The sequence below is a fragment of the Cebus imitator genome, unplaced genomic scaffold (genome assembly GCF_001604975.1).
Source record: "Cebus imitator isolate Cc_AM_T3 unplaced genomic scaffold, Cebus_imitator-1.0 Scaffold387, whole genome shotgun sequence".
Lineage (NCBI taxonomy): Eukaryota > Metazoa > Chordata > Mammalia > Primates > Cebidae > Cebus > Cebus imitator.
In genome coordinates this window covers 373,504-394,457 of record NW_016107702.1, presented here as the reverse complement: position 1 = coordinate 394,457, position 20,954 = coordinate 373,504, and the positions used below count along the sequence as shown (strand labels likewise).

The window sequence follows — 20,954 nt, the reverse complement described above, 5'->3', positions numbered from 1 at the left end:
TTTGTATTTTTAGTAGAGACGGGGTTTCACCATGTTGTCCAGGCTGGTCACAAACTCCTGACCTCAGGTGATCTGCCTGTCTTGGCCTCCCAAAGTGCTGGGATTACATGTGTGAGATACTGTGTCTGGCCCATTTTGCTTTTAAGTCAACTTTATCTGGTATGAATACAGCCACATGTGCTTTTTAAAATTAATGTTTACATGGTATATATTTTCTATACTTTTACTTTCAAGCTACATATTTCATTAGTGTCTTATAAACAGCATATAGTTGAGTGTGCTTTTTATACAGTCTGCCAACATTTGCCTTTTAACTGGCTTAGACAACATATATTTAAAGTAATTATTGATATATGTTCGGGCTTAAGTGTGTCAATTTGTTATTTGTTTTCTGTTTGCTTCCTCTGTATTTCATTTCTCTGTTTCTCTCATCTTGCCTTTCTGTGGGTTACTTGAACCATTTTAGAATGCTATCTCAATTAACTTACAGAGTTTTAAAATATGTCATTTTGTATATTTTTCTTAGTGGTTGCTTTGGGTTTTTCAATATATATGCCTGACTTGTCAATGCATTACCATTTCAAGTAAACCTCATATCCATGTAGGTCCACTTTGAAATATTATTTTGAGTATCAGAAGGTATTATCATTTTTGTTTCAGTTATCACATATGATTTAGAAAAGTCATGAGGAAAATCATAATCAATTGTACTTATTGATATATTTCCTCTTTCTGTTGTTGTTTCTGTCTTCCTGATACTCTCAATTAACGTTTCTCTTCTGTCTGAATGACCTTATACATCCAATAATTAAGGATAGTTTCCTAGGAACAAATTCTTTCAGTTTTCCTTTCTGAAGCAGACTATTTGCCCCTCATTACTAAAGAATCATTTTGGTAGATACAGAATTCATGCTTAACATTTTTATTTCTTTTAGCACTTGAAAAATATTATGCCACTTTCTTCTGGGCTCCATGGCTTCAGATGAGAAATCTGATGTTAACTGAATGGTATTCTTTCATAGGTAATATGTCATTTCTTTCTTGATTTCAACACTTTTCTCTTTGCCTTTAGTTTTCAGGTGTTTCATTATGATGTACCTTAGTATCAGTTTCTCGGGGTTTATCCTATTTGGGGTTTGTTCAGGTTTTCACATCCGTGGGTTTATGTCTTTCATAAAACTTGGGAGGTTTTTGTGCATATTTCTTTAAATGCTCTTTTAAACCTGCTCTCCCTCTTCTTTGAGACTCCAATGACACAAATATTGGATATTTTGTCATTTTTCTACAGATTCTTGGGGATATGCGCATCTTGTTTCAGTCTATTTTCTATTTTCAGGTTGAGGGGATAATATACATCCTCAAGTAAACTGATTCTATCCACTCCCTAGCAATGAGCCTATCCAGTGAGTACTTTTGTTGTTATTCTATTTATCAGTTCTATAATTTCCATTTGATTCATATTTAAAAATTCTATTTCTCTAATGTGATTTTCTATGTTTTTTTAAATTAATTTAAAGGGAATTTATAACTGAACCATATTCATGATAGTAATTTAAAGATCACTGTCAGATAATTCTAACATTTGATTCATCTTGGTGTTGGTATCAGTTGATTATCTTTTCTCATTCATGTGATTCTCCTGAATCACAAATTATGGTACGACAGGTCATTTTCTTTTGTTTCTTTTTTTTTTTTTTTTTTNTTGAGATGGAGTCTTGCTCTGTTGCCCAGGCTGGAGTCATGATCTCGGCTCACTGCAACCTCCACCTCCTGGATTCAAGCGATTTTCCTGCTTCAGCCTCCCGAGTAGCTGGAATTACAGGCACTCACCACCACACTCAGCTAATTTTTGTATTTTAGAGAGATGGGCTTTCACCATGTTGGCCAGGTTGGTCTCAAACTCCTACCTCAATTGATCTGCTCACCTTGGCCTCCCAAAGTGCTGGGATTACAGATGTAAGGCACCGAACCTGGCCACGACAGGCAATTTTCTATTGTATCTTGGATATCTTGGTTTTTATGCTATGGGAGATCTATATCTTACTCAAATTTTTAATTTTAGTAGGCAATCACTCTGTTTAGATTTAGCATGCATATTCTTGCCTAAAGTTGTAGGTTGTGGTTTAAATGACGATCATGTTTTCAAAGCTTTTGCAGTATTGTCTTGGTCTTCTTAAGTAAATTTCTAGCAGCTGGCATCCCCAAGGATCCCTGCTGGTGCTACATAAAGGAAAGAAGTGACTTCACCAGGCAAGGAAATGTGGTGCATATAAATGGGGAAAGGGAGTCTCTTGCTTGGGATGAAGAGTGTTTCCTGAGCCAGGCAATTTTTTTGTGATTGGCTCCCCTGCTTGGAGGGGTGGAGGAAAGGAAAGTGCTTCCTAGCAAAGTGTTTGTTGTGGCAGAATTCCCCCTTATTGGTGCCATCCAGTCTCAAGATGTCTTTAGATGAGAGAGAAGAATCTTAAGTTAATAGGCCAAGGGGGCAGGTCGGGGAGGTAGAGTGATATGAATAGCCTTCCCAGGCTGAATGCTTATCATAATGGAATTCTACTTGCAGGGACCTTCTGGCCATACAGTGTCTCTGATGAAGGAGGGGAGTCTCAGGCCAGGCATACAGGGAGAACACTTCAAGGACTGCAACCACTCATTGTGGTATCATCCTATTTGCTGGTACTCCCAGCTGTGAGTTGTCTCCAGGTAGGGGAGTGGATTTCTAGATCCATATAATTTCTTTAAAAAAAATTTTTTTTTCTGTATAAATGGGGTCTTGCTATCTTAAACTCCTGGCCTCAAATGATCCTTCCACCTCAGCCTCCCAAAGTGCTGGGATTACACGCACGAGCCACTGCACCTGGCCTCTTTCTTATCTCCCAAATTCAATTCTAGATAGTTCAAAGATGTAAATATAAAAATTAAGCTATAAAAATACTAGTACAACTGCCAGACATAAACTTGAAAAGATAATTCAACCATTGTAACAGTAGTCAGTGGCACAGTAGGGTAAAGAAAGTATTTTATAGAATGTAATCTATGGAACATGTTATACAAATATGTCAAGGTAAATGAAGTTCAATTCTCATACTAAGTTAGAAATAGAAAGCTTTATGCTTGGAGATCATGTTAACTTATCCCCTACAACTTTCTATTTTTTTTTAATTTTTAATTTTTGCAATTTTTTAATTGAGATGAGGTTTCGCCATGTTGCCTAGGCTGTTCTTGAACTCCTGGGCTCAAATGATCCTCCCACCTTGGCCCCCGCAAAGTGCTAGAATTACAGGCATGAGCCACTGTGCTTTTCTCTGAGTTATGCTTCATGCAATGTTTTTATTAAGGCCTCTGTTAAAAAATGCCACATGGAAGAACTTCTACTTGTACTGTAAAATTATTGTTGAGGACACTATATAAAGTTTAATGCTCCCTAGAAAAGGGTTCCATATGATGAATTCCTTTCAGAATTTAGTAACGGGGAAAAGTCTGATTCTTTGTAACCTATGAGATAATACAACATATGCTGCTGTGTCTCCCTTTTTTCGTCTTGATGGCTAGAAGCTCAGAGCTAAATAAAAAAAATTTTTTTTTAATTTTTTTTTTTTTGAGACAGGGTCTCTGTCATCCAGGCTGGAGGCAGTGGTACAATCATGGTTCACTGCAGGCTTGACCTCCCCATGCTCAAGTGATCCTCCCACCTTGGCCTCCCAAGTAGCTGGGACTATAGGCATGCACCACTACACCCGGCTAATTTTGTATTTTTTGTAGAGATGGGTTTTTACCATGTTGCCCAGGCTGGTCTCAAACTCCTGAACTCAAGTGATCCATCACCTTGTCCTCCCAAACTGCTGGGATTATAGGTGTGCAGCACCACACCTGGCAATTTAATGTGTTAATGATTAGCAAATTTGCTTCCTCTTCCTCTTCAATATCTTAATTTTCTGTACCAATATTTTATATTCATTTATGTAAAGACATCATAATTTAAATCCATTTGAAGGCAGGCATGATGTAAAAAAAAATAACATTTAAAACCCCTTGTACCGCCAAGGGTTCTGGACTTGTCTTTCTTATTTTATGTATATGAGCTACTAATCCATTAGAGAATGAATACTATACTGGGCTTTGGGCTTAGAAAGGAACAATGAAATTGGACAGCTATGTGCAAATTTTAAGAAGGCAAATCGAAGAAGCAAATATACTTTAGTGACCAGGGTCTCACTGCAGCCACAATTACTACAACATTAATATCCACACTGCAGCTAGAAAAAAAATGGAGATTTAAGTTTTCTTATTTTTCAAAAGGACTGTACCTCCCTAAAAATACCTCCCTGCTAAGAAGTAAGTAGCAATTCAGAAAAAGTTGCCTGCATATTCTGCTTACTACATCTCCTTATTTCCCTATGGAATTGATGACATCTTAGACATCTACAGTCTGGCCAGACATAAAAAATTTTGACAGGAAGATGCTGTGAGGAATTGAATTTGAGTCATCACAATTGCCAAAAAGAAGAAAACTCCAGTTATAAACATCTAAACAGTCATTTTTTTACCCTGAATAGTAATTTTCAATGATACAAATTATCTTATATGGATATTGCTTACATAAAACTAAAAATCGTAAGCTATATCCTTACCCCAGAAAAATGCATAATTACAAAAAATATTATACTCTCAGTAAAAGTTTATAATTAATACCAGTTAATTAAAATGAAAAAATTCACTTAAGATTTCTTTTCTTTTTTGGAGATGGAGTCTTACTCTGTTACTCTGTTACCCATGCTGGAGTGCAGTGGTGTGATCTCAGCTTACTGCAACCTCTGCCTCCTGGGTTCAAGTGATTGTTCTTCTTCAGCCTCCCGAGTAGCTGGGACTACAAGCATATACCACCATGCCCAGCTAATTTTTGTATTTTTAGCAGAGACGAAGTTTCACAATATTGGCCAGGCTGGTCTCGAACTCCTGACCTCATGATCTGCCTGCCTTGGACTCCCAAAGTGCTGGGATTACAGGTGTGAGCCACCGTGCCTGGCCTTAACATTTCTTAATTATCTCTTATAAAGGGTTGTCACATATAGTTAGATTTTACCTCTTTCAATATCATCTATTGGAGATGCTGGGGACATCTTATCTTCAGATGGAGAATGTTTTACAAGATTGGGAGTCCTGGCTGAATTCCACATTTGTTGTTGCTGTTGTTCTTTGCGATACTGAATTTTACTGCTTCCTTCAACTCTGCAATTAAGAATATGAAATATTAAAACAGGTATGACAGCAATGTAACAAAAATTTCAACTTACAAAGTTACTAAAATTGACCACTTATTCTTTTCCTAAACATCTTTATAATAATATTCCAGAATTAAAACATTAATTTAGTTCATCATTTAACAAGTATTTGTCAGGTTCTATTTCTGTGATACACATGTCCATTGAGGGATACAAATAAAAACAAAAACAAAACCCGTGCCAGGCTTGGTGGCTCATGCCTGTAATCCTAGCATGTTGGAAGGCTGAAGTAGAAGGATTACTTGACCCCAGGGATTCAAGACCAGCCTGGTCAATACAGTGAGACCCTGTCTGTACAGAAAAATAAAAATAAAAATATTAGCTGGGCATAATGATGCACACCTGTAATCCCAGCTACTTAGGAGGTTGTGGGAGGATCGTTTGAGCCCAGCAGTTTGAAGCTGCAGTAAGCTATGATTGCACCACTGTACTCCAGCCTGGGTGACAGAGCAAGACCCTGTCTCAAAAAACAAAAACAAAAATCCGGGCTGGTACAGTGGCTCATGCCTGTAATCCCAGCACTTTGGGAGGCCGAGTAAGGAGAATGGCTTGAGGCCAGGAGTTCATGACCAGCCTGGGCAATGTAGCAAGACCCTATATCTATTTAAAAATAAATAAAACAATGCCGGGCGCGGTGGCTCAAGCCTGTAATCCCAACACTTTGGGAGGCCGAGGCGGGGTGGATCACGAGGTCAAGAGATCGAGACCATCCTGGTTAACATGGTGAAACCCCGTCTCTACTAAAAATACAAAAAGTTAGCTGGGCATGGTGGCGCGTGCCTGTAATCCCAGCTACTCAGGAGGCTGAGGCAGGAGAATTGCCTGAACCCAGGAGGCGGAGGTTGCGGTGAGCCGAGATCGCGCCATTGCACTCCAGCCTGGGTAACAAGAGCGAAACTCTGTCTCAAAAAAAAAAATAAATAAATAAATAAATAAAACAACTGAAAAAAAAAAAGCCATTGCTTAAATTGAACAGATAAGACATTCACAAATGACTAAAATAAAAGGAAAAACATTAAGTGTATAACAGGTACAATATATTCCCTAAGTTCTAAGATTATCATTTCTGTTAAAACCAAATCACTTCTACGTTTTCCATTCATAAGATAGGCATAATAAAGGAGATTCATATACTTTTCTCTCAATATCTTTAAGAAGAGTATATAACAAAAGTATGCTTGATTTTTGCCTCTCCCATTTCCAGTCACCAAATCCTATCAGTTCTTCCTTCAAAAAGTCTTTCGGCTCTTATTTTTCTCTTCATTCCTGCTCTTAAAACTCCTGGTTTATACGTTATTCTGGTTCCTACATTGTTTTCATGTATTCAGTTTCTCTACTGAATTAATGTTTTAAAACAAACTATAAACATGCCAATCCCTGGTTAAAAAGACTTTAATATGTAACCACTACCAGCAAGATAATGTCCTAATTTCTTAGTTAATATGGATGGCATTAACCTCAACCAACAAAATTACAACCTTACCTCTAGCCCAATATCAACATCGCCCCCTACTTTCCAAAACATGTACACAGGTACAGAGATAAACCTCTGCTCTGTTCAAATAGATCTTACTCACTGGCCCCGAATAAGTCAGATATATTTCTGCCTTCAAACTTGGCTTACATCGTCGTCTCCTTTCTAGTCAATTAAATTGGTATTTCACAAACTTTCTTCTAGTATGAATCACAGCAGGGCATGAGTGGTAGAGGTGAGGGGATATTAAAAAATAGAGTTTCCCAGGATCCTTCCCTGATTTAAGGTTAGATTCGGGAATTAATTTTTAACAAGCACCCAAGGTAATTCTTATGATCCCAACCTCCTCTTAAGGTATATCGAAAATGTCTCCCTGAATGTTCCAATCTACCATTACTTCTCCTTTTTCTTAATTCCTAGAGCAACTTTTGTCTATACTATTTGCATGGCTTTTAGAGCAAATATCCTTATATTACACGGCAACTAATGTGTTACTTGTTTCCAAAAAGGATTTGAGATGAGTATATTCTCCTATTGACTTTTTAAATGGAATAGTCTGTTTATCTGATTAAAATGCAGAAGTTTTGAGGTGTTTACATAGCAAACTTTCCTTTTTCTAGTACCTTACACATCATAAGTATTCGATAAATTTTTACTAATGAAGATGAAATTATTTTAGAGAATGTACAATGGTTCCTTTTAATCCAGCTATATGGAATTATCTACAACAGAATAAAAAGTATATCTATACCTATGGAAAACATTTAGAAGCAAAACAAGCTTTTATATATCACAGGGTGATGTGGTAAAAAGCTTTTGGCTTAGGATCTCCACCAAATTTAAACTTAGAAAAAGATTAAAACATTTTTGTACCACACAGAAATAAGCCCCTTGTATAATAATGTCACTAAATACAGTCAATTTTTCTTGACATTTCCTTAGAAATTTATGTTTATAATATAATTTATTTCATTAAACCACATACCTTGTTTTTTTTACAGTGATGTTGCTGCTGAGTTTTTCTAGTCGACATTCTCCAGTATCATGGTTAATAATCAAAATGCATTCTTTTAAGTAAGGTTTTTTTGAACCTTTGAAAACAGTTACTGGTGGAGTTGAACCCTGTTTAAAAAGTTAATTATTATTACTGAAAATTTACCATAGGAATTCAGTTGGGAGGGCCTTTGAAATCTTGATACTCTGTTTCTCCTTCTATGTTATACTTCAAGTCACCTATAAAGGACCTAAATTTACTACCCTGGATCCAAAAAGAGTGTAGTAAAAAATACAGCTGAAGATAGGCTGAAATCTCAAAGCTGCTATCATTGAGGAAAGGGAAGAGAGGAGGTACTCACCTTGGGCCAGTAAAGATTTGTTTCACTGGCCTGTAATGAGCAATTGAGATTCAATTAGAATATAACCAAACCAATATATTCTATAAGGAAACAGAGCCTTGAATCATATTTTCTATTCCTCTTCTTCTTTTTTTCTTTTTTTTTTTTTGAGAGAGTCTCACTCCGTTGCCCAGGCTGGAGTGCAGTGTCGCAATCTCAGCTCACTGCAACCTCTACCTCCCGGTTTCAAGTGATTCTCTTGCCTCAGCCTCCAGAGTAACTGGGACTACAGGTGTGGACCACCACGCCCAGATAAAATTTTGTATTTTTAGAAGAGATGAGGTTTTACCATGTTGGTCAGGCTGATCTTTTTTTTTTGAGACGGAGTTTCACTCTTGTTACCCAGGCTGGAGTGCAATGGCGCGATCTTGGCTCACCGCAACCTCTGCCTCCTGGGTTCAGGCAATTCTCCTGCCTCAGCCTCCTGAGTAGCTGGGATTACAGGCACATGCCACCATGCCCAGCTAATTTTTTGTATTTTTAGTAGAGACGGGGTTTCACCATGTTGACCAGGATGGTCTCGATCTCTGGACCTCGTGATCCACCCGCCTCGGCCTCCCAAAGTGCTGGGATTACAGGCGTGAGCCACCGTGCCCGGCCGGTCAGGCTGATCTTAAACTCTTGACCTCAAGTGATCACCCACCTCAGTCTCCCAAAGTGTTGTGATTACAGGTGTGAGCTACCGCATCCGCCCTCCTCCTCCTCTTTCTTATTGCTTTGTAAGTTTAATTTTTTTAAATCTGGCATTTTCTTAATGTAGCACCTCCCTATGCAGATTAAGCAACACCTCTTACACTAAACCCACTAATTAATTTTAGCATAATTAAAAGTAAGTGAGATAAGCAGACATTATGTGCTTAATGAGGTAATATGAAAGTACACAGCACCATCCATAAAATACTCTTGCCAAAAACCCCAAAGAATTTAATTCTTATCAAACCCCAAAGAATATATAGTCCAGCCTGCCCTTAGAAATATAACTATCAGTTTATAGAAAATAGGAGGAATAGAGGAACAAGTTAAATATATCCAGATTGAAGTAATTTGAAGTCCAGAATGTAGATATATTCTCTAGGACAGGTAAAACAGTTTTTCCAACAAACCAATGGCATGAAAAAGGGAAGAGAGCCAAGTGCAGGTACTGGAGTACTTATGGAGGATGCAGGGTGTTGAAGCAGGAGGACAGCTTGAAGCCAGGAGTTCCAGGCTTCAGTGTGTCATAATCACACCTGTGAATAGCCACTGCACTCCAAACTGGACAACACAGTGAGACCCTGTCTCTAAAAAAAAATATTAGAAAAGGGGTGGAAAGGAAAGGAAGCGACTTTTAAAGAATAAAAGAGACAAGAATATAATATTCAAATACAACATAGAAATCTTATTTGGATTCTAGTTAGGATATTTTACAGACAAATGTCTGTAAAAACACATTTTTGAGATCATCAAGACATTGTGACTATGGACCACGTATTACTATTAATTATGTTATTTGTGATAATAGCACGGTGCTTAGATAAAGGCAGAAATGTCTTTATTAGTTAGAGATACATACATAAGCATTTATGAAATGGCACATTTTCTGGAATTTGCTATAAAATATGCTAGGGGAAAAAGTGGTAAGAGAATAGATTAGAAAAAAAGCAAAATGTTGATAATTGTTGAAGCTCACTGATGGGTACATGTTGTTCATCATACTATTCTTGTTGGCATAAAAGAAACCTAGATCATTACAAATAAACTACATCTACTTATATATCCTCCCTTATCTTCAGTCCTTGCCCTATCAAACCTGAGGGAATTTTATGTTTGTCATTCTGTTGCTTTATCCCACATATCTGTATTTCTAAACAATTATTTATGCATATTTGTTTTTGAAGTTTATAAAAGTAAATTAAATTTTAATGGATTTATTATAATAATTTTGCCAAATATTACAAAAGTAATAATAGTACTGTTAGATCAGTTTAGAAAAGGATGACTTTTAAAAAGACTAAAGGGCACATCATGTTAAAGTTAATCACTAGAGATTTACTAAATGACCACTAGGAGGAGTATGAGATAAATTTGGTAATTGAAAATGCCGTAAAAGATGGGTAGGTTAGAGATTTCAGAAGGTACAGAGAGAAAACTATAAACGTAAAATAAAGGAACAGTTTTTTGTTTTTACCTCTCCCAAAGACTAAAGTAATCTACAGAAAATCAAGAATATACAACACATAGATGAAGACGTGTCTGGGCTAGCTCTAAAATGATTAGATGTGGAACACTTACTTGAAGCCCTGGTAAGCTAAAGAGTCAGGAGCATGATCATAAGAAAACAAAGTGGGTCTACTTGGCTGGTTAAGTACATTTTTCAGATGTGTTGACTGAAACAAGTAAGATTCCCCAAAATAGTTACCTAAGGACTCCAAATTATAGTTGATGAGAGATTTGTGTAATATATTCTTCTTAATGATATCTGTAGTTTTACTTAGAATGGAATACATCTAAAAATTACAGTGTATTATTGTTCTCTGGGCTCCTGAAAATAGGAACTAATCATTACTTTTTAAAAAGTGCTCTCAGCACCTGAAGAAGTAATAAAACCTTTATAAATATCCAAGAAATGTTAAATACGAACAATATAGACAATTTCTGGTCATAAGTAACAAATTTAACAAATTTCTCATAATCTCTACACCAGCCTTCTACATTTTGAGCAAGTTTTATAAGTGTAAACTTTCTCTCTTATTAAATTGAGCACCATTCTTAACTTTTAAGCTTTAGTTTCTGTCCATTCCCTTATTAAATACCCCAAGAAAGGAAACTATTAAAGTACCAGATAATGCTAAGCATATGAGCTATCATTACCTCTAAATAACTATTGAATACCTCCTATCAGCTCCATGTTCACTGTAATTATCCACCTTCAATTGCCATTTACCTAGATTATTGTTATTCTCCTTCCTACTCTCTCCCCAATTTTGTTCCCCATTCTGTAGGCAGGCAAATCTAAGCTTGTTGTTCCCATGCTCAAAAATCTTTCTGCACTTAAAAAACTGTGTATTCAGGATAAAAGCCATATTCCATAAACCTGCACATAGGGTCCTCCATGATCTTCTTATCTACTCTCCAACTTTCTCCATCTGCCACTGTTTATAAACCACACAGAATTGCTTATAATTGGTTTGCATGAATGACTTACTTAGGATGGTCAACCAAAAGACAAAACTGTAAAATAAAATATAAAATAAATGAGTGGGCCACGTGTGGTGACTCATGCATGTAATCCCACCATTTTTGATGGCTAAGGTGGGAGGATCACTTGAACCCAGGAGTTTCAGACTAGCATTGGCAACATAGGGTCGCTACCAAAAAATTTAAAAATTAGCTGGGTGTGGTGGTGTGCATTTGTAGTACTAGCTGCTTGGAAGGCTGAGGCAGGAGGATTGCTTGAGCCCAGGAGTTTGAGGCTGCAGTGGGATATAACTGTGCCACTTCACTCCAGCCTGAGTGAGAGAATGAGATCTTACCTATAAAAAATAAATAAAATAAAATAAGTGAGTGCATATGTTATTTGAGCAAATGAAAGGACTCTTAACCATACAACAAAGGACTCAGAACCAACACTTCAACATAGGGGAATGAAGAGAAAATAGTAGTGATAAAAGAAATCTGGCTATTTATATATACTTAACTTTAAATGGATAAAAATAGACTTGGCTGAGCGCGGTGGCTCACGCGTATAATCCCAGCACTTTGGGAGACATCACCTGAGTTCAGGAGTTTGAGACCAGCCTGGTCAACATGGTGAACCCCCATCTCTACTAAAAATACAAAAAATTAGCTGGGTATGGTGGTGGGCACCTGTAATCCAGCTACTTGGGAGGCTGAGGCAGCAGAATTGCTTGAACCCTGGAGGTGGAGGTTGCAGTGAGTCAAGATTACATCACTGCACTCCAGCCTGGGTGACAGAGCAAGACTCTGTCTCAAAAAATAAAAATAATAATTTAAAAAATGGATAAAAATAGACTGAGAATGATAATGTAAGAGCTAAATAAGTATTCTTGACATGAAGATATTCTGCAATGTAATACAATTGGCAAAAACGTGGGTGTTTGGCTGAGGTGGAAAGAAAGAGAAGTGAAAGGGAGGAGGAAAATGTCTTATTATTAAGGGATAATAAATGTATTCTAAAAATCTCACTGATGGAGGTAAGGGAATAATGCAGGAGCTCAGTTTTCATATAAGAAAATAAAATCATATGCCTCATTATGAAGACCAGGAAAGGAAAAAAAAAAAAAAAAAAAAAAAAAAAAAAAAAAAAAAAAAAAAAAAAAAAACAGAACAAAAAAAAAGAAAGACAAAAGGAAAAAAAAGCAAGGTTGGTAAAACTAATAAAGAATATAAAAGAAACAACAAATATTTAAAAATTAATAAACTAGAAAATCAAAGAAATACAAATCAAGTATATCAATTTTGAACTAAATGTGAATAGACTAAAAAGACAGTATTCTCCCAATAAAAACAGAAAGTGTCAAACTGGGTTTAAAAATAAAACAGTATATTATATTAACAAAAAATATACTTCATACCAAATGCCAGCTAAATAAAAGGAAGACACACTAAGATTGTATGAATACACAAATGAAAGAAAGTAAAGGTAGTTATATAAATGCCAGCGAAATAAAAGGAAGAGACTAAGATTCTATGAACACACAAAAGAAAGAAAGTTGGATATATATATATATATCTCAAAGAAGTAGGCACTTAAGCTTAAAAACACAAAAATAGGACAAAGATTTTATTTTGTAATAATCAAAGATATACTTCATTAAAAAATACGACTGTAAAAGAATGTTAAAATAGGACTCTGATCCTAAAATCAGATGAAGTCCCAAGAATGTAGTGGACTATTTTCCTGTATCAGCTAAGTAAACCCATTGGAGAGAACCAGACAAGGTTCATCTGGGAAAGGATTTTTGTCAAAGAGGGTCATCTGGAGTGGCCCTCATACATATAAGAGCCTCATAGGTGCAGGATTTGAGGGCTAAATTATATGTAACCACTAGAAATGCATTGTCTGACTAATAGAAGGATAGTCAGAAGTTTCCAGTGGGCTATTTCATAAAAGCCCACAAAAGTACCTCTTAAGATAAAGAGTCAACACTAAAAACACGGCAGTCTCTGAACCAATGACAAATCTTAACAGTCAAGTAAAACTTTTTCTTTCAAAATTCAACACTTTGAAATTTTATAGCAATCGTGGAGAATTGTTTGTAAGGAAGGGAGATTTGTAAATGCCCACTATTTAACCAGACTAACAGTCTTTGTTTTTATTAGTTTTTTCTATTTGGTAATATCATAGAAACCCAAAACAAATGGAGTTAGAAAATCTACCCTATCAAAGAACCAAAGGCACTCTTAAAATTATAATATGATAAAAACCATATTTTATGGTCTCACTCTAAGCTTCCTAGGCAGTTTTACCAGGATGATTAAAGCAAGTTAGTACAGAAATAGAAGAATCACTTTTCTGCCTGTGGACACTGATGAAGAAGCATCATTAAAGTTTCTCTTCTCCCTGCCGTCATGTCTAAGTCAGAGTCTGCTAAAGAGCCCAATCAGCTGAGAAAGCTCTTCATTGGAGGCTTAAGCTTTGAAACAACTGATGAGAGCCTGAGGAGCCATTTCAAGCAATGGGGAAAGCTCATGGACTGTGTGGTAATGAGAGATCAAAACACCAAATGCTCCAGGGGCTTTGGGTGTGTCACATGTGGCACTGTGGAGGAGGTGGATGCAGCCACGAATGTAAGGCCATACGGGGTGAATGGAAGATTTGTGGAACCAAAGAGAGCTGTCTCAAGAGAAGATTCTCAAAGACCAGGTACCTACTTAACTGTGAAAAATATTTGTTGGTGGCATTAAAGAAGACACTGAAGAACATCACCTAAGAGATTTTGAACAGTATGGAAAAATAGAAGTGATTGAAATCATGACCGACTAGGGCAGTGGCAAGAAAAGGGGCTTTGTCTTTGTAATCTTTGAGGACCAAGACTCCGTGAATAAGACCGTCATTCAGAAATACCATACTGTGAATGGCCACAACTGTGAAGTTAGGAAAGCCCTGTCAAAGCAAGAGATGGCTAGTGCTTCATCTAGCCAAAGAGGTCAAAGTGGTTCTGGAAACTTTGGTAGTGGTCGTAGAGGTGGTTTCAGTGGGAATGGCAACTTTGGTCATGGAGGAAACTTCAGTGGTCGTGATGGCTTTGGTGGCAGCCGTGATGGTGGTGGATATGGTTGCAGTGCAGAATGCTATAATGGATTTGGTAATGATGGAAGAAATTTTGGAGGTGGTAGAAGCTACAATGATTTTGGCAAGTACAACAATCAGTCTTTAAATTTTGGACCCATGAAGGGAGGAAACTTTGGAGGCAGAAGCTCTGGCCCCTATGGTGGTGGAGGACAATTCTTTGCCAAACCATGAAACCAAGGTGTCTATGGCAGTTCCAGTAGCAGCAGTAGCTATGGCAGTGGCAGAAGATTTTATTTAGGAAACAAAGCTCAGCAGGAGAGAAGAGTCAGAGAAGTGACAGGGAAGCTATAGGTTACAACAGATTTGTGAACTCAGCCAAGCACAGTGGTGGCAGGGCCTACCTGCTTACAAAGAAGATATGTTTTAGATAAATACCCATGTGTATGGGCAAAAAACTCAAGGACTAGGGTTTTAATGTAGATTTTTTTTTTTTGCACCCATGTTGTTGATTGCTACACAAATACTCATGTGTATGGGCAAAAAACTTGAGGACTAGGGTTTTAATGTAGATTTTTTTTTTGCACCCATGTTGTTGATTGCTAAAGGTAATAGTCTGTGACACTGAATAAATGCCTTTTTTTTTTTTTTTTTTAAGTGTTGTGTAAAGTTAGTCTACTCTGAAGCCATCTTGGTAAATTTCCCCAACAGTGTGAAGTTAGAATTCTTCCAGGGTGATGCCAGCTTCTGTTTGGAATTTATACACAATCTGCTTGGGTGGAGATGCCATTGTCTTCAGAAACCTTGGTGTAGTTGAACTGATAGTTACTGTTGTGACCTGAAGTTCACCATTAAAAGGGATTACCCAAGCAAAATCATGGAATTATTGGTTATAAAAATGATTGTTGGCACATCCTATGCAATATGTCTAAATTTAATAATGGTACCAAATAAAATTATAGATGGGAATGAAGCTTGTGTATTATCCATTATCATGTGTAATCAATAAATGATTTAATTCTCTTGAATGAAAAAGAAAATAGAAGAATCTAAATGCCTCAAACTAATTATCATTACATTTCCACAAAATACCAACAGAATTAAAAATACTGAAGAAAAGCAAACCTCCTACTTGTTTAAAGATGTTCTTTAAGTGAAGGGGGAAACCCTTCACAAAGTCTATTTGAGAATGTAATTTCCATTGTTATTCATAATTGTTCAAGGACTACATGCCCAGAAGAAACAATATTTGCTTTTGACAGGTGGTGATAAATAACTCTTTGATTCTCACCATTTAAATGAGTTAAAATTAATGTCTTATATATTAGACCCTTCATTAATCTTATTCCTAAATATCATCTATCACTCACCTTGTTCTCATATATACCCCTCTGACCTAGCCTATATATATGCCTACATATGCAACTACATATATGCCACTGGGCATTATATGTAGTTCTTCAAATGTTTAACGAACTTTTTTTTGTTGCTGTATCATAGTCCGTATCTTTTTCTTTTCTCTAACTAAAATATCTTTCCCTCTCTCCTTCACCTGGGTAACTTTAACTCATCTTCAAAACTCAGTGTATCCTGATGTCTCCTCCCTATACCCTGGCTGAGATATCTCTTTCCTGTTTCTACAATATCTATGTATATATTTTGATAGTTCTTAGATTTCTAGGTTTTAATCAGTTATTTCCTGTCTCTCCCATTAAATGATAAAATGTTTCAGGATACTGACTGTGTCTAGTTTACTTCTGTATTCCCAGTGGCAGCTACCTAGAATAGGGCTTATCACACAGACTGTCCATGCATATACACACACACAAATACTGAGGTATATTCCTTTTTGGACATATCTCTGGGGGCTTGTGGAAAGGGGTGGTGGTGGTAGTAGTGGCTTTTTCCCAAATGATTTCTTTATAATTTCTGAAATTTACAATTTGCTGGCTTGAAAATATAGGCCTCCTATAACTGTGCTTCCTTTAAGAGGCATTTCAATTGAAAACATAACCAAAACCTGGAAGATGGTAACTCTTGGTTAAAGCAAGATATGAATGAATGACAAGGGTTTATTATTAAACGTAAGAATCCCCATTTGTTTAGAGTAGAAGAACAATGCAAAGGATTAGGACAGGAGGATGGCAACTTAAAAAAACAATACTTTACTTGGCAAAAAAAAAAAAAATCCAACTAAAGTGATTCTGCCAATCAATCATTACTGATCAATAATACTATATAGCCTGAGACAATAGATTAGTGGTTCCTATTTTCCTTTTTTTTTTTTGAGACTGGGTTGCGCTCTCGTTGCCCAGGCTAGAGTGCAATGTCATAATGGTTCTTGTTGTTAATGTGAGGCTTTAAACTTCTAAAAATCAGTGGTTGGTTTAGGTTTTTCTTTAATAAACATCATAAAGCAAAGACGCCTTGGTTACCAGAGACTAAATTTCCAAATTGTTTTACAGCTACTAGAATTTGAACAATTTTTCATAACAGAGTAATACAAAGACTGACTTATTCACAACATCTCATACTAAACAGATTTTTCATTTCCTTCAGTTCCAGAAAGAACAGGTGGAAATATTGAATAAAAAGCCCCTACAAATTTAAATAGCCTTAGGAAAATCTCCAGAGACAGTTACTGACACAGTATGACATATCAGTGGGCTCTCAATAAATGGTTAACTGATAAAAATAAGGAAAAGATAGCAGATGAGAGGACAGAGAGTTTACTTGCTATACCTATAACCGTAGTAAGCCATCTCTTTCATGCATAAAGGAGAATGTGGATGGACTAGCACAAAACCACTCCTATCACAAAAATTAAACAAAACAAAGAAAAGAACTCAAAAAAATCCAGCATTTTCTTCATATATTAAAGTATAAAGTTACAGTCTTGATTTTTTTCTGAGAATAGACAAAGTCAGTATAAAAGAAAAGAAAAACTTAAGCTGGATACTCAGAAATTTCTAACTCAAGGACTAAGAAAACCAGAGCATACAACAAATAACTTGTATTTTTATGCAAATAGTATTTGGTACCGTTACTTGGATGCATATGGAAATTTTTAAATGGACAAAACTTTTGGTTAGGGCCTCCCTGACAAAGTCTCTTTCTTTTTAAAACCATTCCTCAAACTATCTCTGAAATTCTTTCAAAAACACAATCTAATCATCAGAATTCTAATCATTGGAGTTTCAGCTGTAGTTTGAGGAGTGTAAAAAGAAAGATTTTCTAATCTAACAAATATAATCATGTTACCTCTCTATATTAAAATTTCTAATGGTTTTTTGATACCTATGAGAAAGAGTCCAAATTCTACACTACAACATAAAATATCCTTCACAATTTGATCCTGACCTAGTTTTCTAGTCTCTGTTGCTATCAATCATTTCTCTTTTCCTTTTTTTTTTTTTTTTTTTTTTTTTTTTTTTTTTTCTTTGTCACCCATGCTGGAGTGCAGTGGCATGATCTCAGCTCACTGTAACCTCCCCCTCCTGGGTTCAAGTGATTCTCCTGTTTCAGCCTCCTGAGTAGCTGGGATGACAGGTGCACGCCACCAGACTCGGCTAATTTTTGTATTTGTAGTAGAGATGGAGTTTCACTATGATGGCCAGGCTGGTTTTGAACTCCTGACCTCAGGGATCCACCCACCTCGGCCTCTGAAAGTGCTGGGATTATAGGTGTGAGCCACCATGCCTGGCCCATTTTTTGTTATACTATGATTTACTATGTAAAGTCACTTATTCCACAAACTCTTTGTTCTTTCAGCATCAGAGCCTTTTACATACTGTTTGGTTTGCCTAGATATTCTACTCTTTGTCTACCCAATAAAATCTTACTTGTCCTTTAAAGGCTCAGCTGAAATATTGCTTGCTTAATGAAGCTTTTCAAGATTCCAGCAGGCAGAGTATTTGCTTCTAATGTGGTTACACAGAATTTTTTATATGCTCTAACTTACAACACTAGATGCTTACGTGTCTGTCTGCTGTAAAAGATTAGGACTAGAAGGCAAGGGATATGTTAATTATCCTAAGGTCAGTGTATACAATCTGGTTTATAATAGGAATTTAATAAATATTTGGTTAGACCTCTAATTTTTTTCAAATCAATTGCTATGATAGTTCTTAGAACTATTAAATGGACTAAAGTATTTCGAGATTTTTTTTTTTTTTGCTTAAAGTAGTTTAAAATATGGCTTTTGCTTTGCTGTGCTTATTAATTACTTTAACCAATCATCACTTCATAAATTGTGCAATTATTTTCATTTAAATTTACTGAGAATCCCACAAAAATGATCACCTTAAATATGTAGAAATACTCACTTCTATATTTGGCAGAGTTATGGTCACCTGTTCACCTTCACCGACCTCAAGGTATCCTTCACAAGAAGTGTCAATAGAAGCAGGTTTGAAGTCATCTAAAAATAGATACAAATACCAATTTTTATAAAAATAACAATATTTGGATATAAAAATTATGAGCATGTTTTGGAATGATAAATCATTTTTCAAGAGCTTTGTAATTAAAATTGTTTAAAGTCTTCATATTACAAATGAACAAACAAAATACAATCTAGTTTATTTCTGTGTGCATAATTCTGAGAAAAAAGAAATAGCTATACTCTAAAACAGAATTACTGACATTCATGCTCTCTTAGAATCCTGTTTAGGCCAAAATGAAGCTGACTGACATATTCTACTGCTAAAAACTAAATAATGTCCATGTTTTCACAACTTGCTACAAAACTGATGCAAGTAGAATGTTTTCAATTTTCAGTCCTTTTTCCCTATAAATTTTCTTTCTTATTGTTTTTTTTTGTTGTTTTGTTTTTTGTTTTTGACGGAGTTTCGCTCGTTGCCCAGGCTGGAGTACAGTGGCACAATCTCGGCTCACCACAACCTCCACCCCCCAGGTTCAAGCAATTCTCCTGCCTCAGCCTCCTGAGTAGCTGGAATTATGGGCATTCACCACTACGCCCAGCCAATTTTGTATTTTTTTTGTTTGTTTTTTAGTAGAGATGAGGTTTCTCCATGTTGGTCAAACTGGTCTTGAACTCCTAACCTCAGGTGATCCGCCAGCCTCAGCTGCCCAAAGTGCTGGGATTACAGGTGTGAGCCACTGCACTTGGCCATTTTATGTTATTTTTAATGGCTGTTGACTTAGTTCATGAATTTTGGCCCGTGAAATTTTTTTAAAGCACCTTTGGTGCCTACTACCACTTGTCTGTTATTCTAGCAGAACAAAATGAATGAATACATAGCAAATACAGTACATATTCATGAAGAAACTTAAGAAAAAGTAATCTTTCTAGTTTAACAGTTTTTTCATGAATATATACGCCACTAAATGATTATAATTTAACCAACTCTGTCACTTTAGAAGACCTTAAAATAAAAATTAATTTTGAGTCAAATCATAGTTCAAATGATGCCATTATAATCTATCATCTAGAAGGAATTCAAGGTACTAAGATATTCCATATGTTAAACAATCTTAAAAACCTCTAAGTAACTAAAGTCATTTAAAACTAATTCATATCAATATACATCAATGACTAATAATTCTGCTATATAGCTCCCCATGGTATATTTACATTAACTCCTTATTAAAATATTGTATCATGCAAAAGAGAACAAAAATTAAGCTTTGACTTTTACAAAGCGACACATGTAATCACCAGCCAAATGAAGAAATGGAACATTACCAGCTCCATAGAGGCCCCTTCCAGGTATGTGTTGTTCCAAAAGATTCATTTTCATATTAACAAAAAGGCCCCAAAGGCAAAAAGTCTAAATCCAAAGTAATAGATATTTATAAGTGGAATTTAGGAAACTATAATTAGCAAATCTTGGGAAAGGAGAATCTTCGAACACTCATCAAATTATTGCTCTGTCAATAAACAAAGGCTGGCCCTGCTTTACAATGACAATTAAAATAGCTGACATTTATGGAACACTTACTGAATGCCAGGCACCATGCTTAACACTTCATATTTACTTCTCATAACAACTCTCAAAAAATTAAATCTATTCCTCTATTCCTTAAATAAACATAAACGTCAATGAATATAAACAATTTCCAGAAAATATTTTTATAATATAGTTTATTCTTCATGCTGCTTTAATTCAAAACTGAATAGATGTAATAACTATCTCTTAAAATCTTGATGCTTATTCATAGATTTTAAGATACAGATATAAAAATAACATAAGCAATATGAAAAATGTGTAAGAGTTTTGATTTACAATGTATCCCTAGAAAGTATAACTGAAGAATCAAAGGATAAAGGTTAGACTGAAAATAAATTGAGGAGTTTGTTAGTAGGGCTAAGGTGAGAAAAGTGAAAGGTATAAATAAGGTGTTAAGCTTTAGATGCTTGAAAGAGGGTTTACACTGAAAGAAATAATTGTTAACGCCAATTGTTGAAAGGACAGTGCTATTGAGGGAAAAAAATTAATAGAACTGAACTTGAGTAAGTATCACAGAGATAAAGTAGGAGAAAAGCCAGAAAACCTAAGAGAATGAACACAGATATGAACAAAACAACAATAATAACAGCTATTACATGCTGA

General features: G+C 35.8%; 1 protein-coding gene across 2 annotated transcripts in view; it reads right to left on the bottom strand.

Annotated features, from left to right (window-relative positions):
* EAF2 (ELL associated factor 2) overlaps window positions 1-20,954 on the bottom strand; it is a 33,877-nt gene that overhangs the window by 7,265 nt on the left and 5,658 nt on the right. Inside the window, exons 1-4 of one of the 2 annotated variants that reach the window (XM_037731236.1) lie at window positions 20,087-20,389; window positions 18,705-18,799; window positions 7,739-7,875; window positions 5,081-5,226 (exon numbers count right to left, since the gene is read on the bottom strand). In XM_037731236.1, the coding sequence (XP_037587164.1) occupies window positions 5,081-5,226; window positions 7,739-7,875; window positions 18,705-18,799; window positions 20,087-20,141 (433 nt within the window). In that variant the 5' untranslated portion in view covers window positions 20,142-20,389. Of the gene's footprint in view, window positions 1-5,080; window positions 5,227-7,738; window positions 7,876-18,704; window positions 18,800-20,086; window positions 20,390-20,954 lie in introns of those variants that run through there. The other variant, XM_017508159.2, reaches the window with a different exon arrangement.